At 49.9% G+C, this 17,337-nt stretch overlaps 1 protein-coding gene across 2 annotated transcripts in view; it reads right to left on the bottom strand.

Moving 5' to 3' along the window:
• Nucleotides 1-17,337, bottom strand: part of ELK3 (ETS transcription factor ELK3) — a 65,331-nt gene that overhangs the window by 21,319 nt on the left and 26,675 nt on the right. For both annotated transcript variants that reach the window (XM_039236562.1, XM_039236563.1), the window contains exon 2: nt 16,992-17,200. In XM_039236562.1, the coding sequence (XP_039092493.1) occupies nt 16,992-17,198 (207 nt within the window). In that variant the 5' untranslated portion in view covers nt 17,199-17,200. The remainder of the gene's footprint in view (nt 1-16,991; nt 17,201-17,337) is intronic.

Genomic DNA, 17,337 nt, shown 5'->3' with positions numbered 1-17,337 from the left:
ACTCTCCCTCAAAATAAATAAATAAACTTTAACAAGAAAAAAAGAAAAGAAGGAAAAAGAAAAAAAAGAGTAGATCTGGCTACCTGGGCAATCTGGAACCTCTGGGAAGGAGGCTGGGCAAGAAGGCGTGTGGAGCGTGCAGGAAGGAGGTCAGAGCACAGTAGCGCCACTGTTTGAGAGCCCAACACTCCACAGGAAAATCTGCTCAGGAGAGGAGCTGGTAAGGAAAGCCCCCCACCAGGATGCCCATGGCCGGAGACCTCAGGAGTAGGCAGACTCAGAGGAGGCATGTGCCTGGCAGCTGACCTCCCAGCCCCCAACCTCCAGGACAGAGCCTGGGAGCACATCAGTGGCAGGTATGTTCAGAGATCTCTCTGTGGTCTCCAAAGGGAGATGTCCTTTCAAGAGTTTGCCCAGGAGGAGTTTGCTGAGAAAAGCGACAGTTTAGGGAGTAACAGGTAGTAGTGGTTGAGCACATATTATCTGTCAGGCTGCATACTAAGAACCTGACCACCGTGAACTTATTTAATCCTCTGAGAGGCTGGAACTATTATGATCCCCATCTTAGAGATGGGCAACCGCAGGCTCAGAGAGTATAAATTACCTATGGTCACAAGCTAGTACGTGGACAGTCTGATTCCAGAGCGCCTGGTCACAATGGAAGGTGACTCCAGATTCAGGCTGAGACTGCCCAGGACACAAGAGCACTTGGGGACAGTCTCTTATTATAAAAAGTGAGGAGAGTATTTACAGAAAGTCCATTTTTTTCACCCCTTCCTCCCAGACCCACAAGTATGTGTTGCTTAGAGTTGCCTGGTAACCTGACCATTGCTGTCTGTGTCCGGTTGAGCTAAGTGACTTTCTCCAACATGGTTTTAGACCAACAGTTGCACACATCTGCTTCCCTTTACACATGGGAGACCAGCCTCCCTGTTGGTAATTTCCCATTAAGTGTATATTCACAACCAGGGTGGACTCCTGACCCCGCATTCTGTGTGAGGTCACAGGCAGCCGGGAAGAGATGGACTTCAGGAAGGAAAAGAACATCCACCCGACACACCCTAAGTGGAAGCTCCAGGTGACGGAAGCTACTCCCACCAGTGCCACGTCCAACTTGGCGTTCTGAGATTGCAGGAGCCTAAGGGCAAGCAGTCTGCTGGGGACAGGACGACAGCTGGCCATATTGTGCAAAGCAATCCTTCCCACCGACCAGCTACCTCTGGCAACAGAGGGGCCAGTGAGTCTCTCCCTTCGTTATTCCAAATAACAGGATGGAAAACACAGCGAGCAAGTCAAATTTCCATTTCCCTCGATGTTGTCTGTTGCCCTGATGGGGTCCAGGCTTACTGATAAAAATAGAAGCGTCTGTACGTGTGGTTTAAATACATACACATGCACTCAACTCTGCTTCCTCTTCCCACTGAAGAGAAAGAAGGAGACTGTGTAAGTAATGCCATCGAGCAGATAAATTAGAAATGCATCTATTAAGTACAGTGATCATTAAAAAAAAAAAAAAAAGATAGGCAGTGGTCAGTAATGAAGAGATGCTTGAGGAATTCAATTTACCCTCTGAATTTTGATGTTATTAAGGGTAATATGAAGTTAACTACATGTTTGTGGAGTGAATGACTCTCACTGTGAAGAGAATTGACCCAGGCAGGAAACCAGAGGCTTCACCCCCTGAGAGACACAATTTTCTGTGGCTAATCCCTGGGCTGGTTCAAGCTGCATGTGAATGTGTCCCATATGTATGGCTACATGTGCTTTCTTGTTGGCATGTTCAGACTGCAGACTCCCAGACACCGAGGGCCATATGCAAAACACTACAGCCCCACGCCTCCTGTGAGGGCTTACTGCATTTTAATTCCGCTCATCCGTGGACTCGGCAAGTATGTGCTTCATGCGTCGGCTCTGCCCTGGCACCCCAACTGTGATCTGACGTCAGGCACCGGACTTTCCGGTGCTCAGACTTCTTATCCCAGTGCTCCCCTCCCCACCTACCACCGCTCCTGGACCAAGGAGGAGCCAGACTAGTTACGGGGAAGGGTTCCCCATGGGTATGGCTACCACTCCCTTGATTTTCCACCATTTGTGGGCTGCCAGGGACTCGGGACTCCTGCCCTGTGATCCTGCAATTCACCCAACTTGTTCTCAAAACCACGACATGTCAGCAGCTCCTACCTCAGCAGGAAAGGCTGTGCAGGAGATTCTTCCCCACAGCCTAACCTACTGCTAATCCAAAAGCAGCAGCAACAGGGCTGAGAAGACAGAGTGATGGATCCTTCCGCAAAGGCCCACTTGTCCCGGTCACAGGCTGTCACTGGCTCTCAAGTCACTGTCTGAATTCAACTGCCGCTCCTGTCTCTTAACAGCCATGTGTCTCAGTTTCCCCATCTATAAAATGGGGACTGATCTACCACCTGTCTCATGAAATTGAATGAAATAATCCATTTAAAGCTTATAGCAAAACACCTGACACAGCCACAAACGATAAGCCCACAATACACAGTAGCTCTTAGCAGTATTATTTTTACACTCCCATTTAAGCAAAAGCAAAACAAAACATAAAATCTACTCTCTGTCCACTCCAGTGACAAATAAATAGTCAAAATTAAACCTCACAGAAGGCTGTGCATACTCCCCTCGCTTTATCCACAGTTCTGGGTACCGAGCTGGGTTGTATGGCAGACAGAATTACATCTGGTTTATATATCTCGACCAACGGGGGAAACATGATGTTTTATTTAGTTGGGTTCAGACAAAAAATAGATGCAAGCCTTACAGCAGATCATACCTAGCATGGCCAGCACTTGACATGCACTGTGAAGAAAACCCCACACACTCCAATTAACTCAGGCGTGGGGTGGAGGGGGCTGGCCCTCAGGGCAGCAGATGTGGAATCCAAGTGTCCCACTCAGAAGGCAGAAAAGCAGCTCGTGTAGCCTGGCAAGTGGTACAGACACTAACCAGACACCCCGGCTGATCTCCACTGATCTCCGATGCCTCTCAGAGCAGGAAACACCCTGCCCAGACAGGCGGGAGCAGCCCAGCTCTGCGGTGTCTGCCACGGCTGGGCCCCAGGGGAGGGTAGTGCGGGCTGCTGGCCCTGTGCGCCTGTCATCAAGATCCCTGGGCAGGGGAAGCGGGATGGATTTATTCCGAGGACACTCATCTCCCCAAGGGAGATACCCTACATGAAAGGAACCCATGGCCAGAAAGGGCAAAGGCAAGAAGCAAGCATTTATGAGAGCCTACCACATGCCATACTCACACAGCCACCTTGCAAGATGAGCACTGTGATCCCATTTTAAAGATGAAGAAGTCAAGGCTGTTGATGGGAAGGGAGGTTATATCCAACTTCCTGTCTCACAAGACTGGATTAAATACTGGAAGGGCCCTAGTGGAATACCACGTGGCTATTTTACTTTAAAATATTTTTAATGTTTATTTATATTTGAGTGCACACACATGCACAAAGCAGGGGAGGAGCAGAGAGAGAGGGAGACACAGAATCCGAAGTAGGCTCCAGGCTCTGAGCTGTCAGCAGAGAGCTCAATATGGGGCTCGAACCCACAAGCCGTAAGACCATGATCTGAGCCGAAGTCAGACGCTTAACTGACTGATCTCTCCCCACCCCCCACCCCCGTTGCCCTCCATGTGGCTATTTTAGATGACAATGCATTGTGAACATTTCCCATGCCTTTAAATAAATGTACAGTAAGTGAAGGGACACCTGGGTAGCTCAGATGGTTAAACGTCTGACTCTTGGTTTTGGCTCAGGTCATGATTTTGAGGTTTGGTGAGTCTGAGCCCTGCATCCAGGCTCTGTGCTGACAGCATGGAGCCTGCTTGGGAATCTCTCTCTCTCTCTCTCTCTCTCTCTCTCTCTCTCTCTCTCTGCCCCGCCCTCACTCACATTGTCTCTCAAAATAAACAAACTTTAAAAAATAAAAAATGTACATTAAGTGAAAAGAGCAGGATGCATGGGATGCTTCCATTATTTTAACGAAATAACTAAATAAAAGAAAAAATCTCAAAAAGATGTATAATAAAACTTAAGAGTGGTAGGATTGCCAGTGATTTGTAATCTTTCTTTTTGCTTCTCTGCATTTTTACATTAAAGAACATGCGTTTCATATGCGCTAGTTGTCAAATTAAGCCCTTTGTTTTTCTTGTCGAGAATGAAGCAGGCTCTAAAAAGCTTACCAGCCTAAGACCACGCAGCTTGCAACTGATGGAGCTGAAGCTGCTTAAACCAATTCCAAGCGCCAAGCCGGAAGCTTTTTCTGTCCCCGCCACACCCTCTCCCAGAAAGCAGCCACTGTGCTCAGAGGCTACTGCTCAGGGCAGCTGGCCAGGGCCTTGGGGCTCTGCATTCCAGAGTAACAGGGAGGGGGTACCTGCGGAAAGCCTGGGAAAACCAGGTTTGTGCTAAGGAAGCACGGTCCTTGCTCAGGAAGAGTCATTTCGAGCTCTCTGGGAGGAAGACCAGCCTTCCCTGAAGTCTACTCCGTAGCTGGAAATACAAGTGCGTCTGCCCACCCACAGAGGAGAAGAGGGCCCTGCTCTGATGGGTAACGCTGCGCGTGGCACCAGAGGGACCCGGCGGCTCCACTGCAGCAGACTGGACCTCAGAAGCCCACCTCAGAGAGGGTGACAGCCAAGAGACATGGCTGACAGAACAGCAGGAGGCTGGCATCCACATTCACAGGCTGGTCGTGGCCCCACTAAGCAGCAGAGGTGTTTGCAGGGGAGCATGGGGAGCGCGGACCAGCAGCTCTGAGTGCCCACGGGCCTGAGCCTCGATGGGCCAGATGTTAGACGGAACCAGCACTGGGGGAACTGACCTGACAGCAAATCCCAGTTTCTCTACTTTCTCTGACCTTGGGAAAGGTATTGAACTTCTGTGGCCCTCAGTTTGCTCACCTCTAAAAGCAGAACAAAAATACTGATTTTTTTTTCTAGAAAAACCATAGAGGTCCTCAAAACGTGACCTCTCACCCAGTGCACTTCCCCTTAGCAAGCATTGATCTAATGGTAGGGCATCCCCATTATATCACACTGTCTTTGCATTGTTTTCTGCCTTCAAATAACCTAAATTCCTTTTTAAAAAAGATTTTATTTTATTATTTTTTTAATCTTTATTTAATTTTGAGACAGAGACAGTGCGCGACCAGGGCTAGATCAGAGAGAGAGGGAGACACGGGATCCAAAGCAGGCTCCAGGCTCTGAGCTGTCAGCCCTGATGCGAGGCTTGAACTCACGGACCACAAGATCATGACCCATGCCAAAGTTGGAGGCTTAGCCAACTGAGCCACCCAGGTGCCCCAAAGATTTTACTTTTAAGTCATCTCTACACTCAACATGGGGCTTGAACTTTCAATTCTAAGATCAAGAGCGGCACATTCTACTGACTGAGCCAGCCAGGCACCCCTCAAAAATCTGATTTCCCTATCTGGGCACCTCACTTTATAGTTTACTGAAGGCTTACGCACGATCTCATATAATCCTTACAATATGCTAATACCCATTTTACAGATGGGGGACCTGAGGCGCCAAGCGTAGTTCACAAACTGGTAAGTAGCCGAGACGTGTCTCTCGGCCACCAGTTCCCAGCCAACACCCTTCCTTCAGCTCCTCATTTTTGGGTTCCCATCCAGACCACGGGCTGACTCACTCTTTCCTGACACAAAACCTGACTGTCCTCTCTCCAAAGTTAGAACAAGTACTCACTGTAGGAGTCAGGCTCAAAGTTCCTCCTCTCTAACAAGCAAGCATTCTTTCAACAACATTTCAGACGCTTTCATATGCAAGGCTCCTTGGTAGGCCCCGAGGAACAGAAAAGGAAGTGAATCCGGCCTCTGTCCCCGAAGCATCTGCCGGCTGCTTGCATCTGGCCCCTCTTACTTCCTGCCATCTGAACCCAAAGGCACACGGAGCAGTCGGTGAGCCGTACAGAACTCTGCTGCGAATCTGCTGTGAACGGGCTCACCCCCCACCTGCCATCCTAAGGAACAGCTGTGGGAGCACTCCGACCCGCTGTCAGCTTAAGCTGCCTCTCCCTGGGGCAGTCTTTCCTCTCTGTAGTGAGTTGAACAGTGCCTCCCCCAAATTCATCGCCACGCAGCACCTCACAACATGACTTTGTTTACAAACAACATCTTCGCAAATGTCATCAGTTAAAGAAGTTGAGATGGAATCATCGTGAAGACAGTGGGCACTAAATTCAATGCGTAGAGTCCTTACAACAAGAGGAAAGGCACGGGGAGACACACAGGGGAAAAGGCACAGAAGGAGAGCAGGGACAGACGCAGAGGCTGAAGCCATACAGAAACACGGACGGCTGCCGCAGCTACCAGAAGCTGCAAAAGGCAAGGAAGGATTCTCCCCTAGAGCCTTCAAAGGGAGCGTGTCGCAGCCGACACCTTTATTATGGACTTCCGTCTTCCAGAACTTTGAGAGAATAAATTTCTGTTGTTTTTGGGCCAACAAAATATAACCACTCTCTTTTTTTAAAGGCTCTGTCCAGTGGGGCGGGGAGGCACAGCCCCTCCTGAGAGCTTGGCCTGCCTGTACACGGCCACACTTCCGAAGGCACCAAGACAGATGACGCCCGGGCTATCCTCTGTCTAAAGCTCAAGCTTGGAGCACACATGCTAGCGTGCGCGCGTACACACACACACACACACACACACACACACCTACTTCCAACTTCTAAGAATAATGTGCTGCCAATAAAGGGCTCCAACTCTGTCTTTGAATTGGCGAGCTCCCGGGGGAGGTTTCTTTGTGGTTTGGGTTGAGATTTCTTTATTCTCTGGCACCGCTAAACTGCAGTGGGAACCGTTTGTCCACATTCGGCCAGCCTGACATTAGAGGGCTCCTCACCCTCGCTGCCCGAGTTACTGTGCTCTCCTGCGCGCCGGTGAACAAGAGCCTGGCCGGACGCCCAACCTGCGACTGGACGTTCAGAGCATTTTTCCACTCCCTCCGGGCTCGTGGCTGCTTCCCCTGGAGCTGAGAGTCTTGTCTCCCTGCTGGCTCTCCTTCAACACTCAAGGGTATTTTTATTAAAGGCCTCTGGAGTGTTAATAAAACAAAATGTAAAACTGTTCCCCCAGCACAGGCTTTCCCGTGTGCCCTGCTGGGCACAGAGTCCCAACCATGACTTTGAGCGGTCGCCTCCAGCGCTGGGGCTGGGAGCCGGGCAGGCGGTCGGGGAGCACGTTCTCACCCTGGCTTTGCCACGGATTTTCAGATTCACCTCCTCCTCACTTGCTAGAGGGCGGGCAGGCGGGTGGGCAGGGCAGGTTTCTTAGGTCCTTGGCAGCGCTGACATTCCAAGATGACGTACTCCTTTCTATGCTACAGAGAATAAGGTTTGCTGGCTTCACGCCCGTCCATTCCTGTGTCCGTCCTACATTCATTTGGCACCACTGCACGCCAGCCGCTGCACAGAGCCGAGGAATGGGAAGGAAGGCCAGCACTCTAGCAGCAAGGCAGGCGCGAGGGCTGGGGAACAGAGTGGAGAAGACAACGCCAAGCACAGGCACTGGGCGGAGGAGAAGCAGAGAGGCGTCTGAGGATGAGTGACAGTGGGTGGGCCAGGCAGGGAAGGCAGAGGGAGAGCCCAGGGAAGGAGGCAGTCAGAGTAGAAGTCAGGCAGGGTGGCAGGCTGCGGTGGTGCAGGACAGGCAGTCTGGTTGGGGCCAGATGGAGGGAGTCTGGAGTCTTTCCAGGAGGCTGTAGGATGCTGGGCAGGCGCACAGGCAGGGGGGCTGCCGTGCTCTGATCTGGCTTCTTTAGGAAGTGTCACTGGACACATAGGAAGTGGGTGGGGGAAGGGTCCAGGGCTGCCAAACGTCACGTTTTCAGATGCTTGGAGAACTTGGCCAGCAGTTCTTCCATTGTCATTTTGAACAAACGGGCTGGTCTCCCTTCCCTGCCTACCCTCGGGGTAATAATCAGCAATACTGGGAATGTGGGATTCAAGTCTGGGCCCGTGACTCTGTAGCCGTGCGATCCTCCAGCCTCAGAATCCTCAGCGTGAACCTGGGGGTCAGGCCTCTCTGCTGCTTTACCAGCTGCTCCGTCTTGAATGTGTTACTCGACCTCTCCGACGCGCAGCATGCCACCCCTAACACGGGCCCATTACCAACTGTGACAAGAGGCATTTCACATGTTAGAAAAGGAGTCAATAAATGTAAAAATATCTAGCACGGTGCTGGCTTCAGACAAACCCTCCATACAAGCGAGCTTCCGCTCCTCATGTCACAAACAGGGGGTAGGAGCTGAGGTAAACTGTTGTCGAGCACAGGCAGGAGGCGGGGAGGAGGCCTGCCCAGAGGAGCAGCTGGGCTGGTGGGTGGGTGGTGGGCGGTATGATGTGAATGTTAAGGGTTCTGTCAGTTTGTCTACACAACCACTGAGTTTTCCTGCAGCTAGAAGCTGCCCAAAAGCAGGAGCACTCACGCTGGCAAACCCGTGTGGGCTTGGGCAACGGCCTGACGTAAGTGGATCTGGCCAGGCTGCCGGGGAGCACTGGCAGCTGAACACGGAGCACAGCAGCCCCGTCAACACAGCACTGAAGGTACTCAAGACTCCAGGTGTTTCTTAGCAACAGCCCTATTTGGGGGAACGCTGAGCGCCACCACGAAGCTAGCTTGGAAGCATGTGCTAAACAGGCAGCACCCCCACTAACGTGCGGTGCCCCCCTACAGCCCGGTCCCCTCGTACCAGCTGCTGACTCCTGGAGCAGTGTGACCAGAGTGGAAGACCTTCATGAGGCACTCAGCTCCCCCACTCCCCGCTGAGTCTCTAGGCAGCTTCCAGGACCAGAAGCTTCCAGAAAGTCCCTAGTTATCCCCTTGGCCCCCAAGCACAGTGTAGTTTCCATCTGTGGTACTTCAAACCATCTGAGCAGCTTGACATGACAGGAAGGGAAAAAAAAGATACCCAACAGAAACACCAGACCCTTAACACTCAGATCCAGGGCTGGGCACGGTGGTGGTGGTGGTGGTGGGGGGGGGGGGGCGGCACAGCTTTGATGTACAAAACACTCCTGAACAGAGCCCGGGATAGATGAGGCTTCTGTGGAATTTCACAACCAACAAGAGTGTTCTAGAAAGTTCCAGGATGCAAACGCTTGCTGGGCTTTTGTTCCATCTCCACTCTGACAGACAATACATCATTTTATCTTCATAAAATTTATTTTGGGGAATTAAAGAACTCTGCCAGGGCCAGGCATCTTGGCACAGGCAGCCGGTCTCTGATATGTATTATTAACACGAACATTTTCCTGTCGTGCTTGCACACCCAATTTAAAATGAATTATCCAATTAAGTTAAGAAGGTGACGCGTTCTACTTCCAGGAATATGCTGCCAATGACTGTGTCTTGACTGTTCTCCCCTGAACTTCTTCCAATTAAGCAAAGACCGTTGGGTACATGGTGAGGATACGCCGGGATGTTGCTGTGGAGACGGGAGGGTTTTTCATCGTATCGCCATTTCAATCTCCTGATGAGAAGGGAGCTGGGAAAGCTTCCAGCCTCCCCCTGGGATGAATGCTCACCGCCAACAACAACAAGGACAAGAGCTCTGCTGGACGGAAAAGGACAAGGATTGCGTAAGCTCTCAGGTCTCCCGCAGCCGCCCGCTCAGGGAGTCTGCGGCTGGAGCTGCTTCCACGGAAGTCAGCGGCTGCTGCGTGTGCACGGGTGTGCAAGCGGCAGCCCCACCGGGCTCCTTCTCCCCCAGGGAGGGGCGTGCACACCCCGATCTGAGGGCGGGAGAGAGCCCACTCAGCCAGCTCAGAGAGATTGGTATGTGGTAACTGGCCAAAAAGATCAGGGCTTGGTGGGGAGGGGCGGGGGGTGGAGAGGGACAGCATCAACACCCAGAAGAGCAGGGGGAGATGAAGACTTTTATTTCAAAATGCGAATCTGACCACGGCACTCTCTCGCTTTCAGCCCTTGCCACGAAGTTCCAACTCTTCCGCATGACACGCTCCATGCTCCATTCCCCACTCACTCTTCCCACCCCCTCCTCCCGATCATTCCCTGGAAAAGCCTGAGAATTCCCCTGGGAAACCAAAAGTCAAACTCTCTCACGCCTCCCCGCCTTTGCACGTGCTGTTCCCTTTCTCCGTATATCTTTTCCCAACGTGGTTCAACCTGAAACCCATCCTCATTGCTCCACAGCGGGGCAGGTGTCTTAACCTCTGCGGGCTTTCTCTCTGCCTTTACCTCCCTTCCCTGCCCTGGCAGCTGCTGGTGTCACGGCCAGGCTAGCGCTCTATGATAACTGCCTAGAAGGTCGGTCTCTCTGACGGGTCTCAGAGCCATTCAAGGGCAGTGGGTATGTTCTCAAAGGAAAGGCTGACCAGGGAAGAAAAAAGGTAGGGGTGAAAGAAAGAGACAGACGTGTGACTAAAAACCACCCAGGAGCTACTCAAGAGGTGGACAGATGCTGTGGATCACAGCAGTGCCTCGCGGGCCTTGAGCTTGGGCCCACGGGTGTGGCTGTTTCAGGGGGCCACTTACCGGTGTGCTCTGGGCTTTGACCCCCCCTCACTTCTCTGCCCCAAGATGAGAGATTTAAAAACCAAGCCTGTCTGACGTTGTTAAGGAACGAAAGAGAATTGTTAGACTAGTTAACAAAGAAAATATCTGAAAAAGATCCTTACTATTACACTGGACTGTGAAAGGGCTTTCCAGAAGACTCAGTTTAAAAGACGCTAAGAAAGGTAAGAAACAAACCCTACCCCCAAATTCCAACCATCAGAACTACGACGGACAAAGCCATATCCCAGGATGTACAGTGAGACCACAGGAAACGTGGTTTGGGGAGGCTGACTGTGAGCAAAGGAGCTCTGGTCTGTGCTCATGGGCTCCGACACAGGCTCCTCGCTTCACCTGTATGTTTCCAAGCCGACCAGGGGCCTGCAGTCCAGGCCTGAGGAATAAGATGCGCTGCAACCCAGCCTGGACATCACTCCTTTCTTGGGATTCAACATGGGTTTGCCCAGCAGCCTCTTCAGAAGCTGTAAGTGGGGAAGCAGGTCCTTGCCAGTGCTCAGTCGTAAATCCTGCCCCTCCAGTCGTCGCTAACACACGTGTGATGGGCAATCCGCAGAAATGCAGGCTATGGAAGGAATCTCAGAAGCCTCAAGCCACAGACACTGCTAAGCCAGGATTGGAGCTATTAGGTAGTCTTTTTCTCCCCCCGCCCCCTTAAGTATACTCCATGCCCAGAGCAGGGCTTGAGCTCATGACCCTGAGATCAAGACCTATGCTGAGACCAAGAGTCAGACGCCTAACCTACTGAGCCATCCAGGCACCCCCCAGGGTGGTCTTTCCTTCCCATCCAAGTCCTCTATTAGAACTGTGGGCTCTTCGCCTAAGTGTCCATCAACAGATGAATGGATCAAGAAGATGTGGTTTATCTATACCATGGAATACTACATGGCAATGAGAAACAATGAAATCTGGCCATGTGTAGCAACATGGATGGACCTTGAGGGTGTTATGCTGAGCGAAAGAAGTCAGGCAGAGAAGGACAGATACCATATGTTTGCACGTATAGGAGGATTAGGAGGAACTTAACTGAGGAACAAGGGGGAGAAGAAGGGGGGAAATGGTGGGGGAGAGGGAGAGAGGCAAACCATGAGAGACTCTTGAATGCTGAGAAAAACTGAGGACTGATGGATGTGGGGGGGAGGGGGGGATGGGCATGGAGGAGGACACTTGTGGGGATGAGCACTGAGTGTTATGTGGAAACTAATTTGACAATAAACTATTTGGAAAAAAATATATATATATTTTTGGCAAAAAAAAAAAAAAAAAAAGAACTGTGGGCTCTTCCAGAGCAGGAAGGGGCTGAATTCCCAAAGACTCTGACTCCTTCCAAGGCCAGACTCATCTTCTTCATCTTTGTTCCCACCCTGGGGACCCAGCACAGTGCCACTGCCATGATGTGCCTGGCACCGAATCTAGCACCACACCTGCTGTGGGGTCTAGCTGCTGTCCACGTCACGGGAAGCAGTTTTCCTTCAGAGTGTGTCGCATCAAACAAACCATCATCTCTGAGGCCCTCCCTCGTTAACGTTGTGAATCCACATGAGAGACTAGTGTCTAAGATACATGTATACATTACGAATTTAATATGTCCCCCACACTGAAATGTTGAAGTGCTGACCCATGGTACCTGTGAATGTGACCTCACTTGGAAACAGGGTTTTACAGATGTAATTAAGAGGAGGTCTGTAGGGTGGTCCCTAATCCAGTAGAAGCGGTGTCCTTAGAAGAAGGAAATTTGGACACAGAGACACACAGCAATAACACCACATGGCAATACAGGCAGAGACTGGAGTGACACAGCTAAAAGCCGAGGAACACAAAGGACCAAGAGCCACTTCCGGAAGCTAGGAAGAAGCAAGGAAGGATCTACCTAGGGTCTCACAGGGGGTGGCACATTGACTTCGGGCTTCTGGCCTCCACAACTGGGAGACAATAAACTTCTGTTGTCCTAAGCCACACACTTTGTGCTTACAACAGCCCTAGTTACGACAAAAACTAACACTCTGTTTTTGAGTTTAGCACATACTTAATGTCATCTTTCTTTACATAAGTGATTTGTATTTGGGTGGTGTCCGCCTCATTATGTCATCCCATCACTCTTTCATTTCACATTTCCCGAGCAACGCCTATGTGCCCGGCCCTATACGAGGTGCCGGAACAACAGAAGGGGTAAGCTGGGAGACCACAGTGAAGATGGTTTTGTGAGGAAAGCAGCTACATAAGCAGGTGACTGTCACTCAACGCAATACATTTCACAAACACAGATCAGAGAAACGATGAACATGTACTGAATGTGCACTTAAGAGGTGCCTGACGCTGTGCTGAGCACCTCGTACATGTGGTCATATTTAATCTCACACTATCCGATGAGGGAAGGCGCCAGTGTGATGCTTCCTTTCCCATGGGTGAACTGAGACTCAGAGGCAGAGGGACCACTGGACTCTACCGGGAGAGCACAGAGTGTAACGCCTCTGCTGGCTGCTCGGGGAGCACAGGAAACACAGAGACCGGCTCCAACTGGGGGTGCGTGGAGAGGTGTGCACTTTGATTCAGAGGGGCAAGGAAGCATCAGGTAAATATTAAAGCATCTTGGGGTGCCCTGGGGTGCCTCAGTTGATTGAGCATCCGACTGCTGGTTTGGGACCGGGTCACGATCTCATGGTTCCTGAGCTCAAGCCCCTTGTCAGGCTCTGTGTTAAGAGCACAGAGTCCTCAGGATTCTCTCCCTCTCTCTCCCCTTTCCCCAATTGTTTATTCTCTCTCTCAAAAATAAACAAACATTAAATAAACTAACAAATGAATATTAAAGCGTCTTAGTCGCTGAATGTCAGAACAGCATAAAGATAGGCAGTTCGGTAAACAAACCGTGGTCACCCATTTTCAGCTACCGGAAAGTATGACAACAAAGCGCTCATGGTAGCTCATACGTGAGAAGAGCTGTTAACCCCCAGATCTCATGTGCTCGTACAGGAAGGAGGCACACAGGTCTGAATTCTCTTCTGTGCACCCGTCTCAAGTTTTCAAATTACTGACCAAAAGATCATCTGAATCATTACTCTAATACTGTGTAGCACCGAACGTTTTTTGAGCACTGTTCTCAGAACTGACCATATGTGAACTCAGCTAATCCCCAGCACTGCCTGGTGGCCGCCCCATGGTGCAAACTATTGTCATACCCGTTTTAGGAAGGAAGCCAAGGATGTACAGGAGGGAAGGACGGAGGAGGGGGCCGAGGAGCACACCGAAGGGCAGCAGGGTCACACAGAGAGCCAGGTAACCGTGAGGAACTCCAGCAGTGCGGGATGGACACCCCAACGCGTGGCCACGTGGCCAGCAGCTTCACGGTCACAGAGACCCTCCTCGATTCTCTCTCTCAGGTTAGAAACCAAACCATTTGACACTGCCATTTTTGTGGGTCAGAAGTGGGTCAGATACTGGCAATTTCTTACGGTTCTTACAGTTCAACATATAGATATAGTCACAGAGTAATGCTGGCAAAGTTGAAAGAAGTGTTCATTGTGAAATGTGATGAACATAAAATTTTTATGACTGTTGCCATTTCTCCTTTTTCTCCCCCCTCCCGGCCCTCTCCACTCCCATGTCCCACTTCCCCTTTGTCCTCTGCCCCCCTCCCTTCTTCCCTTTGCATTTTAAACTGTATCAGGAGCCTAATGATCATACTTTCTCATCACTTGAGAACATTTCATGAGAAAGATTCCAATGCCCATGTGCACGTGTGTATTGTGTACACGCCCATATATATTGTGTATACATGTGTGCTGTGCACACATGCATGTATGTATATTGCATATACTCACACGTATACTGTGTACATGTGGATGTGTATTGTGTACACACGTATGCATACGTGCATGCATACTGTGTATATACGCACATATACAGCATGCACACACATGTATATTGGGTGTACACACAGGAGTTGTGTATACACATATACTGTGTATACGTATGTGCATGTCTTTTGCACACACATTGTGTTCATGAATCCCTATTGCATATATGTGCATGTATATCACATACATGCATGTGTACATTGTGTACATATACATGTACGTTGCATACACACACGTATAGTGCGCACACATATACTGTGTATATGTGCATGTATACTGCATTGTATGCATGCATGCATATTGCCTTGTGCGCGTCCATATCATACATATACATGCATGTGTACATTTACATGTACACCGCACACACATGTATAGCACGTGTGTACACACGTATAGTGTGTCCATGCGTGTGCATTGTGTGCACACATGTGTTGTGTGCGCACGTGTATAGTGTGTTCATGACGCACGTGTTGTGTGCACGTATGTATTGTGTTCACACATAGGTACTGCGTATGCATGTGGAAGGAAGGACATAAACAAGAGCTGCTCCTGCCCTCCCTGCCCAGCACCAGCTGGCTCCTCAAAGGTCATGTGGCCAAACCTCAAGCTCGGCCCCTGTGGGAGAGGAAGAGGACAGCGGGGTGAGTAACCACACCACCATCGGAGCCCAGGGCCTTGGGCTTGACCTGAGGCACAGCTCACACCAGAGTTCTTCAGTACTGAAGTGTTTGATGATAAACAAACACAACCATCTTGTGCTACCTGACTGCCTGCCTGGAACTCAAATATTCAGGAGGCAAAGGAAACAAATGGCCCAGAAGGTAGGGCATATGCCTTTTGGCCAGGAATGTGGGCAGACAAGCCGGGTTCAAATCCTGGCTCTACTGCCCCTGGCTGCTGACACACGGGCAGGCTTCTCCACGGAGCCCGCCTGTGCCGTGTGTGAAAAGAGAGGCGCCAGGTCCATCTCAGGGGCTGTTGTAGTTTACACGAGACAAGGGCAGCTTGCACTAAGGCAGACGGTGCCTTGGACAAAGAAGGTACCAAAACACACCTGGTGACCGAAGGCCCTGAAATTACCTTCCCTAGACATTTAAGCTCTGCCAAGGGAGATCAAGTACAGTCTAAATAGCAAAGGCTCTGCTAGTCTTTCTAGAAGTCCTTTCCAGCCCATGACCTTCCTTCGTGCTGAAGACACACAGTCCTTAGCCCCGGTGCCCAGGCCACAAGTAGAGAGAGAACGAGTCGCAGGTACTGAGGCAGGACTCCTTATATTTGACAACTTGGTTTAAAACAATACATTTTTTTTTAGTCTCAAAGCCATGCTTTTAGGCCCCCTGCCAAAAGGCATGATGACTGTTTTCCTTCTGAGGGGCCCCAATTCCCATTGTGCAACTTAGAACCTGGGGGAAAATGCAAAACAATAAATCCTCTGCATTTATTAAGTCTTTCAGACCGTGCCATTTACAAGAAGTGCTTTTACATCTTGGTAGGACTCTGCAATAAGCCAGAACTAATTAATTGCTACATTAAAGGAAACCACCTTTAACATTTCAATGACATAATCATATGTAATTACGATCATATAAAGGAACACTTTATAATTAATGATGCCTCCACTTCCTGAGATGTGTAATCCTTCTGTCTTGAATTCCAAAGAGGTTGGCAAAAGGCAGGCACTAAATATAGATCAGGAACTAATATTTAAATCAGCTTTTAATTCACCTTTCAATATGAACAGTAAAACCAGAACAAAAGCTTACCCTTATTACGACTCCAAGTCTTTATGTCTATGAGGTTAAATATACAGCAACAACAGATCCACGCAGAAATGGCCAAAATTACAGGCCTGAAATGATTACCTCTAAATAGCAATAATTTTGCCCTAGCAGGCACATTAACTGCTTTTCCAGAAATGCATGAAAACTCACCCCAACTGTCCCTGCTTTGGCAACTATGCTGTATTATCACTTAACAAAGCGCTCTGACTCATCTCTCAGACTTAAAAAGGAAAATGGTTCTTCTTTCAATGAGGGAAATTTCCCACGAAAGGTGCAAACCCTAGGTTGGTAGCAAGCATTGTTCTATGTGCTAAATGTGTTTAGTCTTCTTAACAGTTCCAAGACGGAAATACTATGATCCCCATTTTGTACATGAGGACACTGAGGCACTGAATTGTTCATGAACTTGCCCAAGCTACCAAATTCCCAGGAAAAGACCCGGGATAAATAGACTCTCTAGATTTTAACAGTCATTCTGTCACTCAAGCAACTAACAATGAGGGAGGCCCTAGAACCTCCCCACCACCAATATCTGTTGTTAGCAAAGGTCTGCAGCAACCACAGGCAAACACAATCTGACCCACAGAACACCCAAGGGGCTTCCAGAAAACAAATCCCCATAGCACCAACCACCACCGCCTACCTTAATTACCTCTATTTGATTTTTCTAATTTATTTCATGGCCCGTGATTCTCTGCTTTCATCAATGAAACAGACAGACAGGTAGCACTCGGCCACTCACGGCCACCTCCTGGTCTCCCATAAGGTCGAGGGCTTACCTTGTCATAATAGTATCGAAGGGCTCTGCTCAGCTTGTCGTAGTTCATGTTTGTTTTGTTCTTGCGGAGTCCCCACAGTTTGGCCACTTCTTCCGCTTTGAGGAGCTTGAATTCGCCATCGCTGGAGGTCCAGCAGATCAGATGCTCATGCTTCTGGTCTAGCAGCAACTGCAACAGGAACTGCCACAGTGTGATCGCGCTCTCCATACCTGGGGAGAAGGAGGCCTGGTGAGAGCTGGTCCACACAGGTGTGAACCAGGGTGCTAGGGACGGAGTCTCAGATGAGCAGCACAGCTCCTACCGTTCCTCCCCTAGTGACCCTAACAAAAAAGTCACTTTCACAGGC

The sequence above is a fragment of the Hyaena hyaena genome, unplaced genomic scaffold, assembly GCF_003009895.1.
Source record: "Hyaena hyaena isolate Hyena2069 unplaced genomic scaffold, ASM300989v1 scaffold_113, whole genome shotgun sequence".
In the NCBI taxonomy this organism is placed as follows: Eukaryota; Metazoa; Chordata; class Mammalia; order Carnivora; family Hyaenidae; genus Hyaena; species Hyaena hyaena.
The sequence above is the reverse complement of the archived record's forward strand: the minus strand, read 5'-3'. Positions and strand labels throughout refer to the sequence as shown.